Source organism: Haliotis asinina, chromosome 8 (genome assembly GCF_037392515.1).
Source record: "Haliotis asinina isolate JCU_RB_2024 chromosome 8, JCU_Hal_asi_v2, whole genome shotgun sequence".
In the NCBI taxonomy this organism is placed as follows: Eukaryota; Metazoa; Mollusca; class Gastropoda; order Lepetellida; family Haliotidae; genus Haliotis; species Haliotis asinina.
Window position 1 is genome coordinate 61,737,474 of NC_090287.1, and position 23,710 is coordinate 61,761,183.

At 40.4% G+C, this 23,710-nt stretch overlaps 1 protein-coding gene across 1 annotated transcript; it reads left to right on the forward strand.

Annotated features, from left to right (window-relative positions):
• Positions 1-1,817: 1,817 nt before the first annotated feature.
• LOC137294133 (exocyst complex component 5-like) lies at positions 1,818-22,062 on the forward strand. The gene is made up of 19 exons (XM_067825111.1): positions 1,818-1,940; positions 2,956-3,201; positions 4,033-4,230; positions 6,093-6,157; positions 6,581-6,609; positions 7,104-7,213; positions 7,570-7,614; positions 7,801-7,941; positions 8,464-8,540; positions 8,992-9,102; positions 9,763-9,858; positions 10,840-11,008; positions 11,532-11,634; positions 12,336-12,459; positions 12,829-12,915; positions 13,387-13,492; positions 13,986-14,142; positions 19,324-19,487; positions 19,777-22,062. Exons 1-19 carry the CDS (start codon positions 1,917-1,919, stop codon positions 19,870-19,872), a joined length of 2,148 nt encoding a protein of 715 aa, XP_067681212.1. The 5' UTR covers positions 1,818-1,916; the 3' UTR covers positions 19,873-22,062.
• Positions 22,063-23,710: the final 1,648 nt, after the last annotated feature.

Here is a 23,710-nt window from a genome sequence, read left to right on the forward strand (position 1 = left end):
GAATTGGTTAATGAGACTCATGTTTCTGTATATTGACACAACTGTGCTTGTTGACACATGTCATCGGTTTCCAATTGCGCAGATCGATGCTTATGCTGTTGAGCACTGGATTGCCTGATCCAGACTCGATTATTTACAGACCGTCGCCATGTAGCTCGAATATTGCTAAGTGCAGCGTAAAACTAAACTCCTTCACGCACTCTACCTGTTCTTATCCTTACTAAGTAATGGTTTGATTTAACATTTCTAAAATTTAAAAAATGTATTGCATACTGCATAAATAGGGATAGGCATTTCATTGACAGACCAATGCATTCTCATTTTTTCTGCCCAATTTTATATTATTTCAAACATTTCAAGTTAAGGGGTTGCAAATTCGTTTCTGATCCCTACCTCCCAATTCATGTTTACACATACTTACCTATAGCCACAGATTTCTGTTAACTGACGTGATTAAATCTAATGACAGTCATTTCAATTTTCAGTTAAATTAAAAACCAATTCTCTGTACGTTCTTCTACATATCAGTGTATAGTGCATAGTGTATATTACACGTTGTATCAATATAAACCCTTTAGTAAAGATATCTAGAGACTCATTGTATCCGGGCTATGACATGAAAGATATTATGTAAGGGGTGAAACAGTGAGTGTGTCATGAGGTGATATTTTTTAAGCAGTTGGCTGAACGACCTGTATGAATAAAGTGTTGTTGTTAGAGATTTACATAAATACATAAACATAGATCAACATGACGCAGAAATAAATATGTCACGTGATGACGATAATTTGGATCGACTGACGAGGATAATCAATACTCATAGATCTCCGTAAAATGCGTGGTATTTCAATATGATACACAGCTGACAAAACGTTATTAGTGGTATGTCTAGTGAATCAATAAAATTCATAAAAACGGCCGGGGTCACATAAAATAGGCTACAATGCACTTGCGAAGTGGTGAATGAAAAAGATATACCGGGTATGTAAAAAGAATCAAGGAGCTGTCTCATCAGCGCTTTCTTTTGAAAAATGGTAGATCGTCCACACGATGGTTCCACAAGAGAGATATTGGATATCAGTTTATTTTCATCAAATCAACTCTCAGGATTTACATTACCAAGTCTGAGCTCTACTGTGTCAGCAGCGCATTCATTAGTTTTCAGTTTCCGCTGTACACGTAATACATAGGACACAAATGATACAATTATCGCATTCAAAACCCAGTGTCTTTGTCTGAAATCAATGCATCAGTCTATCAGATAATGTTTGGCGACAACGTGTGATATAACTCACTCACGGTAATAATAACACGTGAAATGCATCTCGGACAGCGACCCCTCATTTAAAGAAAAGTAAGAATAACTGATGTATAGCCACATGGCATCTATTTAAACTGCCGTTCAGGAGGATATGCAGCCATGTTTGATATAGTAGAAATAATCGACAAAACAAGAGGTGGGCTTTCCATGGTGATGTATTTCACACAGGTAACGTTTGTTGGAAATTATGTTTCAGTCTAACGTTTTAAATTTTTGGATCAAGTCCAATTTCCTAATTAGTTTATTTTCTTACACCTGACACCGCATACGTCAATCAGCTAAGCCCAAATCCCATTTGACATTCGTATCTGATTTTTGTTTGTTGAACATATTTCTGGAAGGAATCTTCTGATTAATATATTTATAATTTAGTATGTTTGGTTTGCCTATTTGCACATACGTAATATTTCATTTATTCGTTATTTTTCTAATATGTAGTTTCTACGGAACTTAACAGATGAAGTACACAGGAGGCGGGGCTCAATAAGGAACCATGAGTGACCTCCCTTTAAAGGGCGGAAGTGCTTAACAAAATGGAGTCGTACATGATATAGTTCATTCCTGTCAAGTGTTTATTTGATGTCTGCTGCACAACATGTCTTTGGAGGAGTTAGATCAGGTGTGTATGAAGTCTTCCGACGCGTAATGATATACAGTGTATTTGTTAGAAATGTACAGACATCACCAAATGTGTATAATATGGACACAAACACGCGTTACTTTTTTCTGGATGGGACTTATGGTATCTTAGCAAATTCCACCTTGTTACAATATTTAATTCTTCCATGTATTAAATACAGTGCATGTCACATCTCCTCGAAAATGTCGTAGAAGTAACGGTTTCTGTCGGTACGCTGACTTCATTACATTTTGAATAACAACATTGCGGTTAATCAGGTTCAGGAATATGTCTGCCTTTGTTCGTATAGTTCAGCTAGCTAAACGTCGGTGTATGCCTTGGCAGGAGCAAAGGCTTGTTTTACCTTAAATTGTACATTCTCTGTAGTAGGAAGCTCGTCATGTCCTCTTCAAATGCCTCTTCAAATCTAATTCAATTAAGGAATCGCAAACTCATCATTTATGATATCGTATATTTTGAATCTACGATGAATGTGCTTTCAGAAAATACTGAATGTAAGTTTCTGAAAAATATGCACAAAGGTGAAATTCGCTGTTGAATTTCGTCAGATTTTGCATAAATTTTTGTGATTATTTGACTATTTAATTTAATCTTTTTATGTTTTCATTCATGTCATCCAATAACTTCAACATCTGTCAATGACTTTAGCAAGTTTTGTTTAATTACTTTCCTAAATAACACTTTCAGACATGTTTTTGTGTGACATGCAGAATTTCTTTGTGATCAGGTCGTCATGCAAATGAGTGACACCCTCTCAGGTAGTCACTTGTACACGTAATGGGAGACCGTCTTGTGTACGCGTTACTGCTCATTGATCGGCACTGGATTTACAAGCACATGTGTCAATGAAATCACGTACTAGTAGGTTTTGCACTCAAATGGAAGTGCTTGAAAGTTTTGCATCTACATAACAATCTTATCCAAGTAGCCTCGACTCGACTCATTCAAAGCTCAACATCTATCAACATACTGATGCATAGTTTTGTGTGTGCAGGAGCCGTTCAGTGTTCATGAGTTTGTGGAACGACTGGCATGGAAGACAATGGGGAGCCGTGCCCGGCACACAAGCCCAGAAGACTTTGACCCTATGTTGCTTCACAGCACCTTCGAGAAGGTCATCCGGGATCTGAAGGAGAAGAATGTGATGATTGCCAGGAAGATTGAGAAACTGGAAAATAATTGCAAAGATGAAGAGAAACGACACTGGCAGCGAGTTTCAGAACTACAAAAGAAGAATCATGTGAGTGGATATGAAGTGTTCTCTTTCTGTTAGCTCTCTATCATAACAATCCTATGTGATTGAGCTTGGTTGAGGTGACGGATCTAGTTACACCTTGTTATTTATGGTATAAATATGATAGGGCATCATGAGCACAAGTACTGTAATTACAGAGCAGTAGTCATGCATTGCGAGATTTTGAAATACCATAGGAACAGTTTTTTATATGTGAAGGTATAAATGCGAGACAGGACGTTTAGACAGTGGTATTAGCATCTGATTTGGAATGTGTTTTAGAGAATTGTGCAAAAACATCAATATGGTTGATGCGTTGTTTGAGCTTGAAGGTTCCATCCCTGAGGATATGATTAGAGATGTGAATGTTTTCCTTCATCATGTCTTCAAAGATGCTTTCAGCATGTTCAGTCAATGTAATGTTATTTCTAGTGTTGATTATCTCTCACATTAGATCGATAACTGGAGCTCTGCGATCAATCGTAATAGTAAACCACCACAGAATAGGGCAATAATGAGACACAGTCATAACCTTGTGCAAAGACAGTGTGAGACAGGCACTGATGATCATCCACAAGACTTCTCTGAGACACATATGCAAGTTTGTTCTTTACTCTGCAGTTTTAAGACTTGGGAAACAGCATCAGTCTTGATTTAACAGACATAACGATAGAAATAAGTGAAATTTGATGTTTCTCTTTTCCTGAATTAGTGAATATCGATTTGTCTGACGAGCCCGTTGATGATCATTGACACAAGTGAGATCGATTGACTAGTCATTCCATAAATCACTCCAGCGGCATTGCATGTATTTTAATTGATGTTCCTTTTTTCCAGGCCTTATACACCCATTTCCAGAAGTTGGATGAGCGTATTAACTATGTAGCTACAAAGGTCGTCCACCTGGGAGACCAGCTGGAGGGGGTCAACACACCTCGAGCCCGAGCTGTTGAGGCCCAGAGGTTGATGAACTACCTGTCCGAGTTCCTGGCAGATGAGGCACTCAAGTCACCTGTCTTGACAGACCCATTCCAGGTAGGCTAACTACGTCTATAACACTGAAGTACATCTTAACATTGGTCTCCTGAAGTAATCCCTCAAAAGTGTGGTGCATATAACTGAAATGCCTGCTCAGCTTGATAAATCTAGAAACAGGGATTTACCTTGATCATCCTGTATTTGATGGTCCCTGGGACTCATACTCTTATTTTCAGGGATCCAGGGCCCGTTTCTTGAAAGTCTATGATCTCTTAACTTTTCTCGTAGCTTTCAGATCACCTATTTTACACTAGAGGCTGTAAGAATGCTACGAGAAAAATTACGACTTACAAGAGCTTTGTGACATGGAACCCTGGACTACAAAATGGGGGTCCCTGACACTTAAATATTATTATTACTATGTTGTAATATTGTTGTAATTCAGTTACTGATGTTGTATTGTGCTTCATGATCATTACAATGTTACAGCAATTAAATCACAAATGATATGTGGCTGATAGCAGACTCAGTGATATTATTGTTACTTGATTGAATATTCTACAAATTATTGACACTTTTTCTGCTTCCCTGTGAATGCCCTAATACCTTTTGTTGCACCATTGTCAATTTTTATATGCATAGGCCCCATTCGCATTTGGTAAATCACTGTAGAGACTACCAGTTCAAGATTCCACTGATAAACAGATATTATGGTATGAAAGTGACAAGTTGAGACTGTTATAACCGTAGTGGCATCTGTGGATTCTTCTTCTGGATATTTAGCATGAGAACTTTGCATGTTATTTTTTGTGGTAACAAGCGACAGGGTATTTTCACAAATGGTAAACAGGTTTGTACTGGAATTCCTAGACCAACACTCAGTCTCAGAAACAATGTCAGGTTACTTTAGAATCTATATCGACAAACTAGATAAAATAAATTCCAAAAAAGCCAAGAACAACATGTATTTTCAAGCATCATAAAAGCTGAGGCAGTCTAAACTTGCCAAAGAATAGTCTTGAATTGGTCTTTCTTTTTAGTTCATTCTTGAGGTTCTGGGAAACAAACCATTGAACTATATCATGTATATAGACCTTTCTTATCAAAAAGGTTGTTCAGATTATGGGATGGGTGTTTGTTTTTTCAGATCATTGTCACTAGATGGGAAATGTTGAGATAACCTCATGGTTAAGGTGTTGACATTTATGACAAAAGGCAAAGACCAATATTAGTAAACTTACTCTCAGTATTATTCGTTACACTGCTCTACTGAGTCTAACAAACACTAATAAGAGGTTGCACCAGGTAACCTTTGAGACTGACCAATCAGAACACAGCTTACCAAATCGCAAAAGTGGACATTCGCACATATCTTTTGAACTTTTACCTCAGAAAGGTTTGTACCCGAACAATTCCAAATGCTATTTTCCATACGATTGCTTCCGGGTGATGCACATAGATCACATTCCAACACTGTCAATAGTGAGTAAACAGTCGTTGAGGATGGTGTTTTTGTCAATATTCAAGGATGTCAGCTTGTAGAAATATTAACTACTGGTAACTATGTCATCAGAAAGTCCACCCAAACCCTAAACAGTAGCCGTTGTCTGATTGGTTAAATCTGTTTAGCCATCTCGCATTTGATTGGACGGTCATAAGTCGCTCAAAGGTTTCCTGGCTCAACCCCCTACAAGGGTTTGTTAGATCCAGTAGAGAACTCAGTAATGAATAACACCAAGACTAAGTTAAATCAGACTGTGGCAAAGATCAGTTCATAGATACCACTCATGAAGCCAATTTCTGGTGCTCTAAACCGCAATATTGCTAAGAGTGGCTGCTTGTTGTGTTATTTTTTGTTGAGTATTTTGATGACTGTGAATGTTATTGTTGACTGAAGTGTCTTCTCTGATGTGTTGTAGCTTCAGCTGACTGCTGATGTCATCCAGAAACTCCATATGATCGCTCTGGAGCTGCCCGGTGGGAAGTGAGTACACATAATCATGTTGCAAATACTAATTGTAGTGTTGGGGCCATTTGATGAAAGTAAGGGTCATAGTGTATTCAATATTTTTGATATTTCGATATTAGAAAAAATGTGTGTAAACGGTGTCTTTATCACCTTATGTCATTCAGTGACTTTAATACAGTGTTGAGTGAAGTGTCATGTTTATCAGGTAATGAATGATATCGCTCCAAAAAAGACCTGTTTGTCTACAGAATCAGCCATACTATGTACACTGCTGACACTGAACCTGGATTCTGTATAGAGATGCAAAGTAGATCGTTCTTTGTGATCTCATTTTATATTCATCATATAATTACATGAAGTCTATTTCAAGTTGACATAAAACAATGTTTATCAAGCAGCTGCAGTGTTAAGTATATTGACAATATATTCCTTTTTCAGATTTGACAAGGCAAGACAGAGGATCGCTGGTAATTTTTAGCAACTATTATGTGCTTCAGATGTCTTCTGAACATTTAGCATTTGTTTAGTTTTATGACTAAATATTTGATGATAAGCAAGTGTTTTCACTTATTTCCTTGTATTGGTGCAGCTTGCTCAGAGTAGTTCCAAATTACAGTCAGTTTTTTTCCGCAAATAAGACCTGAACGACTGCCCAAGATATGCTAGTTTTGGGACAGGTGGTCTGGTGCAAATTTTAGATATTCCATACATCTGCATGAATTCTTGCTGTTTGGTCTCGTTAAATACGTTTTGTTCAGGTAACTTTTTTAAGTTACCAGCCCTGATGTCTGGACGGGTTTTGACTTAGTGGGTAGAGATGCCTGCCTGTATCTTACAGATATTCACACCGATTTACTCCCAACAGTTCTGGACTATGTCAATACTGCATCCACACAATACATCCCCCATCTGTAGTTTATCCTTCATTCTTAGACAGTTGCAATGTTTGTCTGTGCTCCAGACAAGTATGACTCGGTGGAGAAGGAGCTGATTGGAGAGTTCAAGCTGGCACACCGGGATGGCGACCAGCGCAAGATGAAGAGAATAGCAAGTGTCCTGCAGAACTTTAAGGTTGGTCTGATGTCACATTCATTGTGTGTCGAGTTGAGGGACTGTGGGGGATGTTACTAGTTGATTCAGGGACACATATAAACTGTTGACAGTTATCTCATAGGGCTAGTGCTACAGATACTTGTCACATCAGTGTAGTCCTGAATGGCAGAGTAAACTCAGTTTGATTAAATAATTCGCTTTCTGAATGGTATTAATGTGGTTTAAAGCAAACAGCTGATTTAACACTAACAGTGCACTAACACCAGGAACACAAGTGGTATTAAAATTGAAAGTGTTTGTTGCTTCGTCCCTACATGTATGATGTACTTTGGTGAAATCTTTGACTCATCTGTTTTGTTTTTTGTTGTTTTCAGTCATATGGTATCTGCATCGACACGTTTATTACTGAGAGTCAGAAGGTATGTCTTGGTTGTGTGATTTTACCAATACCATTCTGAGTAAACTGGACCTGGGCTTATCTGACCTTTTCATGTGCTTATCAATATATATCTCCATAAGACTCTTGACATGCTTGTTTCCTTGTCTGCCATTGTTAGCTGATTTTTATCACAGAGGTCTTAAATGAACATGGTGTATTGTTTCAGCATTCCTTCCTGAAGGAGAACGTGTTTGATGACGTTTTACCGCTGTGTCAGCGGACAAGTCAGCTTATCAACCACGTGTTCGCCAACCCAGAGATGGTCATGGGCAAATTCGTACAGAGCATATTCCAGGGCATTCTTCAGGTGGGGTCACTTTACTTAGTGTCTTCATTGCAGAACATTTTAGAAGCCACTGGACTAAAGTGCAAATATGGTGCAGTCATTGTGTTGATGGGGTGGTGGGGTAACCTGCTGGTTAAAGACCCGGGATCAATTCCCCACATGGGCACAGTGTGTGAAGCTCATTTGTGATCTCCTCTGCCATGATGTTGCTGGAATATGGCTAAGAATTGGGTCAAACAATATTAACTCACTAAGTCATAGCGTTCGTCAAAGCAGTCAGTAGGAGATTTGCAGAGTTTTCTTCCCATTTAAATTTTTTAACAGCACAAGTCTTAACTGAACCTGGACCCATGAAGGTCCGGGGTAGAATAGGCCTTCAGCAGCCCATGCTTGCCATAACAGGTGACTATGCTTGTCGTAAGAGGGTCTAATTCTATCAGTATTTGTGATTTTGGTCGACATCAAACAGATGTTTGAAGTGGAATACTGGTCGTTGGTGTTATTAAAGAGACTACATCAGTATATCCTTGGTGTTTCCTGCAGATTCATATATCCAAGAGGTTGGGAGACCGATCAGACCAAGAACAGTACCTTAAGAATCTCAATGATCTATATGTCAGGTAAGTTGCTTCTGTGTCTGTCAACAAGGATGTCTGGTTGATGAAGGACTTGGGCTTGACTACATGATGGTATCAGACACACGAAGATCTGGGTTAGAATTGGTCTTCAGTAACCCATGCTTGTCGTAACAGGCAACAAGGGGATTGAGTGGTCAGGCTAACTGACATGGTTGACACATATTGTATGCCAGTTGTGTAGATCGATGCTTATGATGTTGATCACTGGTTTTTCTATCACAAACAACTTACAGATCAACTCCATATAGGTGGTGTTAAACAACAAACAAATGAACATGATGGTACCTCAGTTACACACTCAACCACCTTCTCACTGGGTATATTTTTTCACATGTAATGAATGTATGCGTAAGTTCTTCAAACCGCCCCAAGTTCTTTCTGCTTTCCATACTTGTATTTCTGACAATAAGTGACATTGTCGCGTCTGTTGCAGGACCAAGGAGCTGACAACTGAGCTGTCTGTCTTCAAGCTGGGGAACGACAGCTCCTTCCTGAACAAACTACTGAAAGGAATCTTCCAGCAGCACCTCACTGCCTACATAGAGTAAGCTGCTTCTGAACAGGGTCTCCTCACACAAAGTGATCATAGTTCTAGGACTCCAGACTTCAAGTATGACAGTTACGATTACCCTATCGTTATGACTGTCATAAATCTGCTTGTGTACGAGAGTTATGTTATACTTAGTTTATGACATCACATCTGCTGTGTGACATTGGCATGAGAGCTTTGACATGAGATATCAGCATGGCGTGATGAGAACTTAGCGTCTGGACTATCACACATCACCTAGGTTATCTTGATACTCTGAGAAAAACTGAGGACACTTTTGACAGCAACTGAAATCTTTAACATGTTTTCACTGCTTCCAAATATTGTACTAGTATAGGCAAGATTACTTCATTCAATAATTATGTGACAATTTGATCGGGGTTAGAATTGGTTTTCAGTAACCAATGTAAGAGGCAACTAACGGCAATGGATGGTCAGACTCGCTGATTTGCTTGACACACGTTATCGTATCCCAATTGCATAGATCGATGCTCATGTTCTTGATCACTGAATCACTGGTCCTGGTTCAATTATTTGCAAAGTGTTGCCATATAACTGGAATATTGCTGAGTGCTGTGTTAAATCAACTGATTCATCAGTGATTGGATGTATCAAGATGTCTTATAGTCAACGTGATATGTTGTTGTGTTGCAGTGCAGAAACCAAGTACCTGCATGAGCGGTGTTCAGTACTGCTGATGCGCTACTATGAGATGAGGGACCATCAGAAGAAGCAGATCCAATCTGGCGGGTCAGTCTTGATGGGTGCCGGGAGGGTAGGGATGTGTGTGGATGGTGTTGGGGTCCTCTTATGTAGGGTAGGGGTGAATGGTGAGGGATGGGGTCAGTCAGGTTGGTTAGGAGTGTGTGTGGAGGGAATGGGGGTCATTCAAGGAGGGAAGGGGGGGGTGTGGTTGCGGTGGGGGTCATTCAGGTAGGGAAGGGATGTGTGTGGATGCGGTGGGGGTCATTCAGGTAGGGAAGGGGTGTGTGTTGAGGGATGAGGGTCTTTCAGGTAGGGTAGGGGTGTGTGTGGATGGGGTGAGGGTAATCCAGGTAAGGTAGGGTGTTTATGGATGGGGTAGGAGTGATTCAGGTAGGAAAGGGGTGTGTCTGGAGGAGATGGGGTATCATTCAGGTAAATGTCTGATTGATGAAATGTAGGGGAAATGTATTTATTTATTTGTCTGTCTGTCTGTCTGTCTGTCTGTCTGTCTGTCTGTCTGTCTGTCTGTCTATTTATTTATTTATTTATTTATTTATTTATTTATTTATTTATTTATTTATTTATTTATTTATTTATTTATTTATTTATTTATTTGTTTTATTTATTTATTTGTTTTATTTATTTGTTTATCTGTCTGTCTGTCTGTCTCTTTATTTATTTATTCATTCATTCATTCATTCATTCATTCATTCATTCATTCATTCATTCATTCATTCATTCATTCATTCATTCATTCATTCATTTATTTATTTATTTATTTATCACTGAAAGAATGGCGCCAAAGTCAGAAAATGCAGTCACTAGACATGGTTTATAGGCTCTGTGACGTAGATTACTAGGCTTGCACAAAACCACAACAAATGTAATGGGTGTATGGAAAAGTGAGAATGACAGAATAGGAAAGGGAAGTAAACAACCTGTGAAAATGGCATGTGCATAGTCTTTTGTTGGTACACATACTAATGTACAAATCTTGTATTTATGGATTTTTTTTTTTTTTTTCAGAATTCATGACTTACGTCGAGATATTCAAGCCAAACTTGGTACAGTGACAAAGGCGAATATTAACATAGGTCCGGCCATTGAGAACTATGGTGGCGAGACCTTCCTGTCCCAGGAGGTCTCCATCAACATCCTGCAGGAGACTAAACTGGCATTCAAACGATGTCATGTGGTAAGTTGCCATCATTGATGACTTGTGTATATAGATGCCTCATAGATGACTTGTGTATATAGATGCCTCATAGATGACTTGTGTGTTATGAGTTTAGTTTTACACAGCTTTTAGCAATATTCCAGCAATTTCACAGCAGCGGACCCCAGAAATGGACTTCACACATTAAACCCATGAGGAGAAACGAACACTGGTCTTTGGCGTGATGAGCAAACACTTTGACCACAAAGCTCCCACCCCCAAACTGTAGTCGGTCACATTGCCACTCAACAAACTGTTGTTTTGTCTTTCTTGCTTACTTTTTGCTTGCTTTTTGATGTAGGGCATTAGTTAGTGAGTTAAGTATAATGCCACACTCAGCCAACTATTTATTCCTTTTTATGGACATCCAGTTGTGGGCAGAACCTTATGCAAGCCAATGTCCTTGAATTCTTATCATTCTTATTTCAGACAGCTGCACCTTCAGCTGATATACAGATTAGTTTTGCGTGTCTTGTACAGTTGTTATACCTTTTAATTACAGTTGTCATATGATGTTCCAAGCCATGCAGTGAAGATATTTGAAGTACTGGTCCAGTACCTTGTCACAGAACACATAGACTACGCCGTAGAGCTGGGTCTCCAAGGTGAGTGTAGCACGTCCCAGAACAAGGATTTTTGAAATGCTGTTTGAATGAATTTACACATGACTGAGAGCCTGTCAAAACTGAGTCAAAGCCTAGTGGCTTTTAGACCAATTAATTCACGTGGGAATAGCTGTTTTGTGATACACAGCCTGCAAACTCTTTTCAGCACGAAGAGAGGCAGCTTTGTCAATATCGTCTCACGATTCTAAACATTTGTAAAGACTTGTACATCATTTGCCTGGTTCGTTTGACTTTGACGGGCAGTAGGGTAGCCTGGTGGTGAAACCAACTGCTCGTCAGGCTGAAGATCAGGGTTGAATTCCTGGCATGGGCACAGTGTGTGAAACCCATTTCTGGTGTCCCCCACCAAGATATTGCTGGAATATTGCTAAAAGCGACATAAAACCTCACTCACTCACTCACTCACTCACTCACTCACTCACTCACTCACTCACTCACTCACTCACTCACTCACTCACTCACTCACTCACTCACTCACTCACTATGTACATTGAAAATACTTTTCTTAGAAAATATGTGCATCTCATATGTATGATTTAAGAACTGTGTTTGAGCAAAATGAATGGTATACCCAATAGCAGTTTCCAGAACTTGATTCAAGAGGTAGTGCCATGAAGCAGCTGATGATACAAGACTGTCCCACATGACTGATTCCCTGTTCCCTGTTCTATGTTGTACAGCCATTCCACTGCCAGACCCTAAGACAGAACCTGAGATCTACTTCTTTGACGTTATCAACCAGGCCAACACCCTCTTCCACCTGTTTGAGAAACAATTCATGGACAGCCTTGTCCCTCTAGTCCTGTAAGTGTTACCATGGTAACTGAAATAGAATTTCCTTAATGTTACCTTTATTTGTACAAGTGAAAATCCATAGAATTAGCCTTCAGCAATCCATGCTTGCCATGAAAGGTGACTGTGCTTGTCATAAGAGGTACTAGGGTGATTTGGGTGTCAGACTCTCTAACTTGGTTAACGCATGTCATCAGTTTGAGTTTATGCAGATCGATGTTCATACCGTTGATCACGGGATTGTTTGGTCCAGACTTGATTATTTACAGACTGCTACCATATAGTTGGAATATTGCTAAGTGCAGCATAAAGCCAAACTCACTCACTTCTGTTTGTGGTCTATATTTTATGAATTCATATTAAACTTGTTTCTTGTTTCAGATCTTCACCAAGGCATTCATTGTGTTTGAAAAGAAAACGTGAACTCAGAGAAACCCTAGAGAACAAAATTGGCATAGGTCTAGATAGGTGAGATAATAACCCTGCAGTCAGGACTGTCAGGACTAGTCATCAAACTCTGACAGGCGGTGAATGTGTTTTGTCTAATTCACATAGAGACCATTAGCAGAAAAGCTGTACATTGATCTGTTTACTTGCATGTCAGAAAATGTACAAATCTCTGTGAAATCATTCATTGTTTTCACAGTACAATCAGAAAAAAGTGAGAAGACAGGTTGCTTACATTCAGACCATTCCATTGTAAACATGTCTGCTATGTAGCAGAGACGTATGCTTCTTGTTTAGCAATACACTTATCTTTCAGATTCACAATTCTCTTGTTAGGTCCAGTCTTGCTTCTTAGGTGTCTCCCCATAACATTGATATCCCTGCTTGCACATCGTATATGTCACACTAGGTCTTTCAGATGTCAGGGGATTAGTTAGATACATTTTTCTAATAGGTAGTGTTTTTTCAAACATACTTGTGTTCATGTTTCAGGTCTTTAAATACAATTATTGGGTGGACTAAATATATCTTAGCTACAGAACAGAAGAAATCAGACTTTAAACCAGAAGAGGACTGTCAAATGCAGATGTTGTCAGTGGTAAGTATTGTATGACAGGTATTGTCCTGAGCATGGCATGTTGTCCAGCTCACTGGTTCTTGATGAGATCAAAGAGTGTGTTGCTTTGATGTGTCAGTGAGGCATGAACATGCAGCCACTTGTCAGTGAAATGGTACAAAGGTTGTGTTGTGGGTAATATGACTGGTTGTGATGTGGGTAACATGACTGGTTGTGTTGTGGGTAATATGGCTGATTGTGTTGTGGGTAATATGGCTGATTGTGTTGTGGGTAATATGACTGGTTGTGTTGTGGGTAATATGGCACTGTTGTGTTGTGGGTAATATGGCACTGTTGTGTTGTGGGTAGTATGACTGATTGTGTTGTGGGTAATATGACTGATTGTGTTGTGGGTAATATGGCAGTGTTGTATTGTGGGTAATATGGCACTGTTGTGTTGTGGTTATATGACCGATTGTGTTGTGGGTAATATGACTGATTGTGTTGTGGGTAACATGGCACTGTCGGGTTGCAGGCATGTGCGAAGGTTGTGAAGTTCATGAAGGTTCAGGGCCAGGCCATTCAGTCCAGCCTGGACGGGAAGAATGTGGAGGTTGTACTAGTCGACCTAGGCAAGAGGTTCCACCGGGTCATCTACGAGCACATCACTCAGTTCCAGTACAATGAGATGGGTGAGTCAGTAGTCCATAAAGAATAAGCTCTCTCAGTGTGTCCACTACTAACAAGTACTCAGCTATATTTCTCAAAGGCAAGGCAGTTTAAACAAAATCAATTTCATAAGTTGAGATCATGTGTGTTACATGTGCTTCATTGTGGAGCAGGACTATACTCATAGAAACTGTCACAAGTCAAGCTGCCAAACATGGTCACCCATCCAAGGACTTTCCGTGTCCAATGTTGCATAGCTTTAGCTGATTTGTGACTTAGCTCTTTACACATGACTACATACATCCACGACCATGGCAATAGATGAAAATTAAGTTCCAAACCAGCCTGAAATCACCATATTCCTGCTTGTATACACAGGTACAGCAAACTGTAGAAACAGTCTCATCCACAACCTTCTCAAACGGAGGACATTAAACTTATGTTTGTAGTGAGGACATTAAGCTCACGTTTGTAGTGAGGACATTAAGCTCACGTTTGTAGTGATTCACTAAAATGCACTCTACATGGAATTCACTTGACTCATGAAATCGTATATCACCCATATCTGAAGCCATGACTATTGGCTTTAAACAACTACATCAGTGGTACTCCACATCCATTGTTTTAAACCACTATAGACAACAATAGAATACCAAGACCGACAGGCAGTCAACAACACATCACCATCGGCCATTTGTAAGGACTGGCATTGCAGCCTGAGGTGGTAAGGCACTTCGGCCGTGTCAAACCCATGCACGCAGTACAACAATACTGGGAGTGTTAAGAACACACCGAAATCAGGTTGACCTAGAGTTGCCACAACCGCCCATGATGGCTCCATCCAGTTGAGACATCTTCGTTCATGCACCACCACATCATCCACAACAACCGGTGGACTGTGCCGAATCTCAGACGGGAAAGTGCACAATCAGCTACGGAAAGTCAGAATTTTTGTCTGAAGACCAGTTCAATGTAACCTCTTGACACAATATCAGCAAAGCATCTTGCCAGCATGACAATGCTTGACGTCATATTGCATTTGTTCACCAGGACTTCGTCCTGCAAAACAGCGTCCAGGTGTTACCATGGCCATCTTGATCACCCGATTTGTCCCCCATAGAACATCTATGGGGTACTCCTGATTGCCGCTTACTTCAGTGTAATCTCTCACCTCAGACGCTACAAGAACTGCAAACAGCACTTCAGCAACAGTATCAAAACATTCCTCAAGACAGCATTCAGCACTTCCTTTCTTGTATGGGTCACCGCTGCTAAGCTTTTATTGATGCTCATGGTGGTCAAGCCAGATACTGGCAGTTAACGCAGACCAAGTGGCTTTGATAGCCCTCTGTGGTTTTACCAAACACTTTCAGGTTTTGGAAGTCCCCTCACCCATCCACACCAACCCACCCACTCACTCATCCACAGCAGCCCTCCCACTTACCCATCCACACCAACCCACCCACTCGTACATCCACAGCAGCCCTCCCACTTACCCATCCACACCAACCCACCCACTCGCCCATCCACAGCAGCCCTCCCACTTACCCATCCACACCAACCCACCCACTCGCCCATCCACAGCAGCCCTCCCACTTGCCCATCCACACCAACCCACCCACTCGCACATCCACAGCAGCCCTCCCACTTACCCATCCACACCAACCCACCCACTCGCCCATCCACACCAACCCACCCACTTACCCATCCACAGCAGTCCTCCCACTCGCCCATCCACACCAACCCACCCACTCGCCCATCCACAGCAGCCCACCCACTCACCCATCCACACCAACCCACCCACTCACCCATCCACACCAACCCACCCACTCGCCCATCCACAGCAGCCCTCCCACTCGCCCATCCACACCAACCCACCCACTCGCACATCCACAGCAGCCCTCCCACTTACCCATCCACAGCAGCCCTCCCACTTACCCATCCACAGCAGCCCTGCCACTTACCCATCCACACCAACCCACCCACTCACCCATCCACATCAACCCACCCACTCACCCATCCACACCAACCCACCCACTCACCATCACCTTCAAGGACATTACATGAAAACATTGATTACACATTTCCCACAAGCATTCTTGTTTACATTTAATCCACTTCTCTGGAAGGAAAAAACTTCATGCAATGTATTTCAATCTGAGTGTTTTTCGTCATTTTATTTAAATTTTTATTGTTTTTGCTTATTACTTCAAAACTGAGAATGATAAATGAGCAGAATCTGTGAGTGTCTTTGAATATCTCGTATGTAAATCACTGACATTTTCTTGAAGGATATTCATAGCATGTTCCCAAGTAACATCGTATCCATCATCCTCTGTGGGAAAGCTTGTGATTTCTCCCTGTCACTGATGGCAAGACTTGCAAGAAGCATACAGATAGTGTTTTGTATGCATTGTCAGACCTTGACTTCAAGGGACAGGGGCGTCAGGGTGCACTTGTCTGAAATATGCACTAGAGTGAGTGAGGTTTTAGCACTATTTTAGCAATATTGCAGGGATGGACACCAGAAATGGGCTTCACAAATGGTACCCATGTGGGGAATCTGACTGGGTGCTTGTGTAGAATGGGTAAAATGAAATGTTTTATGTATACAGGATGACATAAGTTAGAGATATTGGTATTTTGGGATTGATATGTTACTAGTGTGTCAATGAACAAATAGATCATTATTCAGAATTTCACAATTTACATATATCCCTATTATTTTAGTTCAGTATATCAGTGTTTACAAACAGTGTGTCAAAGTATCAGGACGCTTGTTGTAAGTTTCAAATGTCTATCTGACCCACTGATTATTCTCAGGACCCATAGAATAAAATTAAAAATTGAACACATTTCAATTTTAACATTTCTTATCATTGGCAAAGGTAACATTGAATAAAAAGCAAACAAGTGTGACAGGACACATACAGCAACTTCAGTCAGAGTCATTGTGAAATGTACAGTCAGACACTGGGGCTGGTGAGTTGTAGACTTCAACCAGAACGGTGGTGAATTAGCCGGTTCAGAAGCTATTTGTGAACACTGATGTCTTTGGAGTTGATAATTAGACCATTGCTTCCTTTTTTTTTTTTTTTTTTTGCGTGCGTGCGTGCGTGCGTGCGTGCGTGCGTGCGCGTGTGTGAGAGAGAGAGAAAGACTCTCTTACTTACTCGTTAATCATAAATTTCATACATTTCATGACTATTATTGGTAGCTTTCTTGTGTCTTATGTCTTTCTTGAGATTAGTTGTAGAAATTGAGATCTGAGAAAATCTATATGAAAAAGAGGCCCCCTTTAATTGTACAAAATATACTGAAGTATGAAGATAACACTAACCCATATGTGGGCATAGAGCGCAGATTTCGTCAGTTGAAGGTTAGCATCATTGGTGACAGACAAACTTTGGATTGGCAGTATTTGGCAGTTGTTTCAAGAACTTCCTGAGTTTCTAGGAGCTGTCCAGTTTCACAATGCTGCACATGTCATACATGTGGTCTCACCTTAGGCATGTGAGTTTCTTCAAAATTGCCTCTGTTCACCCAGCAGTGAATGGGTACCTGGTGGGATTAGTCATGTGACTTACCAGTTACCAACATTATTATATACATCACTAGTACTACAATGGCAGTAATGTTACTCAAGTCTTTTCACATCATAACAAAATGTAGAGTTGTCAGTTTGATTAATCTGGAGTATTTGATCTGCACTCACATCACAGTCAGTTGGTGGAAAGTAGATAATGATTGAGTCATTAGTTTCATGCTGTTCTATGGACAATTACATGCAGAGTCATGGGCAAGATGACATTGGTAATTAATCAGCATTATCTCCCTTTCAAATAGTGACACAAATAGGATTATTGGGTTACACTGCACCGGTCAGGAAGAAATCTTCTTCAGCTACCCTAAAAAAATCAGTCACAGCGGAAATGACATCATCAATACTTGCAAAATGGCGACCGGCGAGTTCCTTTTTCATTTTGGGGAACAGGTGGAAGTCAGAAGGAGCCAAATCAGGTGAATAAGGAGGATGGTCAATGAGTTCAAAGCCACAATCGCGGATTGTTGACATGGCCACGACCGATTTGTGAACAGGCGCATTGTCTTGGTGGAAGAGGACGACGATCATCCCTCGTCGTTTGGCTTTGATTGCTTCTCGCAACTGGTTCAGTAGATCAGCATAGTATCTGCCGTTGATAGTTTGACCTTTTTCAAGATAATCAATTAGCAGAATACCCCTGGAATCCCAAAAGACTGATGCCATCACCTTTCCAGCTGAAGGAACAGACTTGGCTTTCTTCGGAGCTGGTGAATCAGGATGCTTCCACTGTTTTGACTGTAGTTTTGTTTCTGGTTGAAAGTGATGTATCCAGGTCTCATCCATGGTTACAAATCGTGCCACAAAATCATCGGGATCTGCTTCAAAACGGCGCAAATTGTCAAGGGACGTCTGGAACCCGACACGTTTCTGTTCTGCTGTCAAGAGTTTTAGCACCCATCTTGCAGAAACTTTAGTCATTCCTAATTCGTTGGTGACAATATGCTCAACCCTCTCATGAGAGATGCCCACTACACTAGCAATATGTCGAGTAGTCAATCGTCGATCATCCATCAACATATCGAGCACAGATTCTGCAGCCCACTTCTTTACTGTGGAAAATGAAGGAGCATCATCCCCTAGAGAGGAGACCATGTCAGGATGTATCTGTGTTGGGGACATCCCTTTCTTTTGCAAGTACTTGATGACTGCCCTGTATTCAGTTTTGTCCATTTCTGATGATTTCAGAGGGTAGGTTTACCAAAAGAGCTGTAGTTGAGATAAAACTATTAGTACGTTTGTAGTTCTTGTGTCTATGATTCACTAAATGATTGTCGTCATTGGTGGCAAACACCTGTGTCTACCTGGTGGGGAAAAACCACTCAGGCTGAGAACTTTTCAGCCAACCCTGATAACAACAATGCTTGAGCATCTAGATATGTAATGTATTACATGTAATCTTACCAGGATGGATCTTATCTGTTGTGTGTTGCAGGTTTAATTTTGATTTGATTCGAAGGAGCCATGGCAATGATCTTGAATATGTTTGTTGCAGGAGCCATGTTGGTGATCTTGAATGTGTTTGTTGCAGGAGCCATGTCAATGATCTTGAATGTTTTTGTTGCAGGGGCCATGTTGGTGATCTTGAATGTGTTTGTTGCAGGAGCCATGTTGGTGATTTGTGACATCAATGAGTACCGGAAATGTGTGAAGGAGGAATTTAAGATCTCCATGGTAACGCAGCTGTTTGAGAAGCTCCATGCACTGTGTAACCTCCTTGTAGTGGTGCCAGAGAACCTGAAGGTCGTCCGAGATGATGAACAGCTGGTGAGTTCACACCAGTCTTGTAAAGCATGATACTGGTAGCTGTTGGTATTGCATGTTGAAATGCTTAGTTTTTCATCTGTTCAGATTCTTCTGTATGGATGTCCTACAGGTGAGAAGCATAGTTTCTGATAAGGGGTTGATGGTTTATTTCTTTTTCAAAAAGAACAACTATTAGGATGATCTGACACAAATCACCTTTATGTTAGTTATGAAACCATATCCCAGTAAAAAGTCCCATGAGCGCCAACAATTTTCTTGACTACAGCAGTTATCTCCCTTTTCTCCTCAGGCAATGATGGAGGAATCCGTGATCCTGCAGTTTGTACAGCTACGTGCTGACTTCAAGACAGCCCGTCTTGCTAACAAGTTGAAGGAACTGAAATAAGCCTGCTACGCCTACATTCCTGACCACTGCTACATGAAGATGCTAGTCTGACTTTAGCGTCTCCAACAATCAACCAGACTCATCCAGGCCACAATATGCATCACTTATATACTGCTCAAAGAAGGAAGGAGCACCTGATTCTTTCAAGTTACTGTAGTTTATCTGTTATAGCATACCAAATATCATAGAATTGTGTGATCCTTTACTTCTTTTGAGTAGTATATATCACTAAAATGTTTTGCTATGTCAGTGTTAGGCAATAACAAGCCACTTATTTGAATTTTTGTTATGAAATGTTTATCCTTGATGGAAATACTTCTTCAGTTCAGTTTTCCCAGAAGCTGACGATGCTGTTCAAGAACAAGTGGAAAGTGTAGAAGTTGGTTGTGTGGAAGCTGAAATGGAGGACATTGTCCTTTGTTGAGCGCAAGCCTACAATCAATCTATCTCTTTCACTGTGTGTACTGCAGAAAGGCATGTTAATAAGGAGGGGTGTTTGTCTTGCGAGATGTGAGGTTGGGGTGGTACACACAACAGCCATGATATGGAAAATGATGTTGAAGTCAACATGAAATATGTATCTTGATACAGAAAAAAAACTGACAGGAGATATGAGGTAATCAAAAAATATGGTCCTTAGATGGTATTTGTTTATATGAAAAACTAAATTAAACTGAACTGAACTGAACTGAACTGAACTGAACTGAACTGAACTGAACTTGAGATGTCTGCATGGACTGCTATCATGGCATATGGCAACAGAATTAATCTTATCGTGTATTACTTTGTATCATTACATCAACCATTAGTTCAAGAGTTGTATCAAACTTGGTGTATCATGATACATAGATGTATCGGGGAATTATCTGATCCCAGTATGATCATCCAAGTGTCATGAGGGCAAAACCAATTAATTGGTTCTTTATTTATTTGTACTGAATGCGTTCATGTTCTTATCTATCTAGGTTAATAGAAAATAAATATGAACTTATCTCTCTACTAAAGTTCCACCTATGTACAATGTGTGAAATTCATTTCTAGTGTCCGCCTCTATGATATTCCTGAATATTGCTAATAGCTGCAAAAAATTATACTCACTCACTCACTCACAACTGAAGCTGATACATACATATCTTTCATAAGTGATATCTTATCATCAATGCTGTGTCATTTGTTGAAATGTACACCTTGTCCAATGAAACTTGGGAAGTCTGTTAGTTCTCAGGCCTGTACAGATATCGTCTGAGAGTTCTCAGGTCTGTACAGATATCATCTGAGGGTTCTTAGGCCTGTACAGATATCGTCTGAGAGTTCTCAGGTCTGTACAGATATTATCTGAGAGTTCTCAGGCCTGCACAGATATCGTCTGAGAGTTCTCAGGTCTGTACAGATATTATCTGAGAGTTCTCAGGCCTGTACAGATACTGTCTGAGAGATCAAAGAAAATAGACAATTTGACAAATATGTATTTAACTGTGGCCAAATGATCAAAGTAGGATGTGCACTTGGATGATCCTACCAAGGATGTCAATCAGGTGAGGACTTTTGTTATGAACAAAGAATTTGGTCATACAGTCAGTATCAACAGAAGGTATGAACGATGGAAATATTGTGGAAACAGAGCACAGGTAAATATCTCTATGGAATGTGGACAATGAAAAGAGGAGATGTTTTATAAACTGTGTCATTTATCCCTCACCTTGGATATATCATGTAGTATTCAGAATGCATTGTGTGTTAGATTAAGAACAATATGGTCCCAAGGATGGATGTCAGCTTAAGATGTTAATGATTGGCCTCCAGAGCTGATTGTGTGTTGATTAACATACAATGTCATCTTACATATTTCACTCAAGGCTAAATGACTTTCTTTTTTGTTTTGTTTTAGTATTGGAAAACAGGCTTTAAGATGTAAAAACGGAGGCATTCTTTATAAATAGTGTATTTTCTTTTCTTGTCCATTTCAGTATGAAACTAACAACAGTTTGGGTTATGTTTTAGATAAAATTGTTTTTGAAATAGCTGCTCTCTTCAAAACATGTCTGTATTATATGTGGAAGGGCTTTGTGCAATCACACTTGTCATTGTTAGTCATTGCAAGAAATACCGTTCCTCAAGCTGTGTCAATATTTGTTATACATATGATTTGTAAATAATTTAATAAATATCTGTACACTTGCATTTACACTACACAATGGGTTTGTATTTTCTGTCAGTTTATTCTCCCCTAGGAGGATGTCACCTTTGTTGGTACCAGGATGCAGTGTGAAAATTAGTTCTCAGATTTTGCATGCCAGTCAGGCTAGCTGTTCCTGAAAGTTACCAGCCCACAAAATAATTCATTAGCCCGAAAGCTGAATGAAAACAAAGGTTTCATCATTAAGCTGCCAATATGATGATAATTCTATCAGGCTATAATCTTGCATGATTTAGAAGTCGGAGAGAGTGGCATATTTACAAAATGATCCCGTGAATATTCACTAGCCAGTGATTGTGGATATTTGCTGGCCCGATTGGAAATTTATTAGCCGCAAGCTAGCAGGCCAGTAACTATTTCGAGCACTGCCGAATTTGGGCTGCCTAAGTAGTATTCTAGATGCCGATGTGCACTGTGCTGGAAGTTATGAAATATATATACGCTGGATGCCAGGGGTGCCCTGTGTTATTCTGGATATAATACCTGTATTTTGTACAGTACCCTGGTTGCTGCCAAAGGTATATTTGGTAAATGTATGCCATTTTTCTGCAGTTTTGACGCGAACACCGTACACATTCACTGTACAGACCCCGAGTTGACCAGTCCGTGTCTCATTCCAGTAACTTGAGGCAGGGTGTCGTATTTGAACATCGTTTGGTATAGTACATGCACGTATCCAACCCCTGACTTCCGCCATTCTGCCAAATTCTCATTCTACTAGACCACGGACGTGACCATTTATCATACGCACTAACGTCACAACTCCACCCTTGCCATAACCTGCTAAAGGTCGTCATGTGGCTTTTCCAGGAATAACACTAGTAACATGTACAGACACCACACGGTGTAGCATTAGGGACCCGTCTTCCGATAATGCCGTGAGCTAGCTTTCAACCCATACCCACTGCAGTCAATACAGCCAAGCCGACCTCCCAAGTGGAGCGTCGCCAATTAGTGTCGCCACTGTCAAGTCGCTGTCACAAAACTGACACAGCGTTGCAAGTGTCCACTACCAACAGACAGGGCACACACGTCCAAACCGAAACCGTCCGATCGATACCACCAATATATTTGTCTCAAAACTGTTTTCCACTATCACTTGATTGAAAACGGCCTGTTAGACGCTACACCGAAACGTCGCTTGTATCATATTAAAGACTTAGATCCATAGAACTCCCCTTGTTCATCACACTAACCTTAAAATGTCACTCAAAGAAGTTACCAGGAATCTGGAAGCACATCAGCTATTAACTGACAAGCTCCAATAAACATGAAGCAATTACTGCCACGGTGAAAGAGACAAACGCGATTATACAGTCGTGTGAGCAGTTACTGAGTGAATATGTAACTGGACAGTTCCTTACTTCATGAATGTGTAAGGTCTGACAGCAATATTACCATTTACCTCAGGACACAGATGCCATTCTCAGCTCTGGGACTGTCGCACTGGGCTGACTGGTGAAATAAGATGCAAAACCTTACATGATGAAGGTTAAATGAAAGAAAGAAGAAATGTTATTGGATATGTGATGTAGTTGGTACAGGCGTCATAGTTCTGTTTTGGCGATTGCTCCCAGTCTAGTAGCTATACTGAACAGCAAAATAAAACCCAGCTCTGGCTTTTTATAAAATTTGTAAACA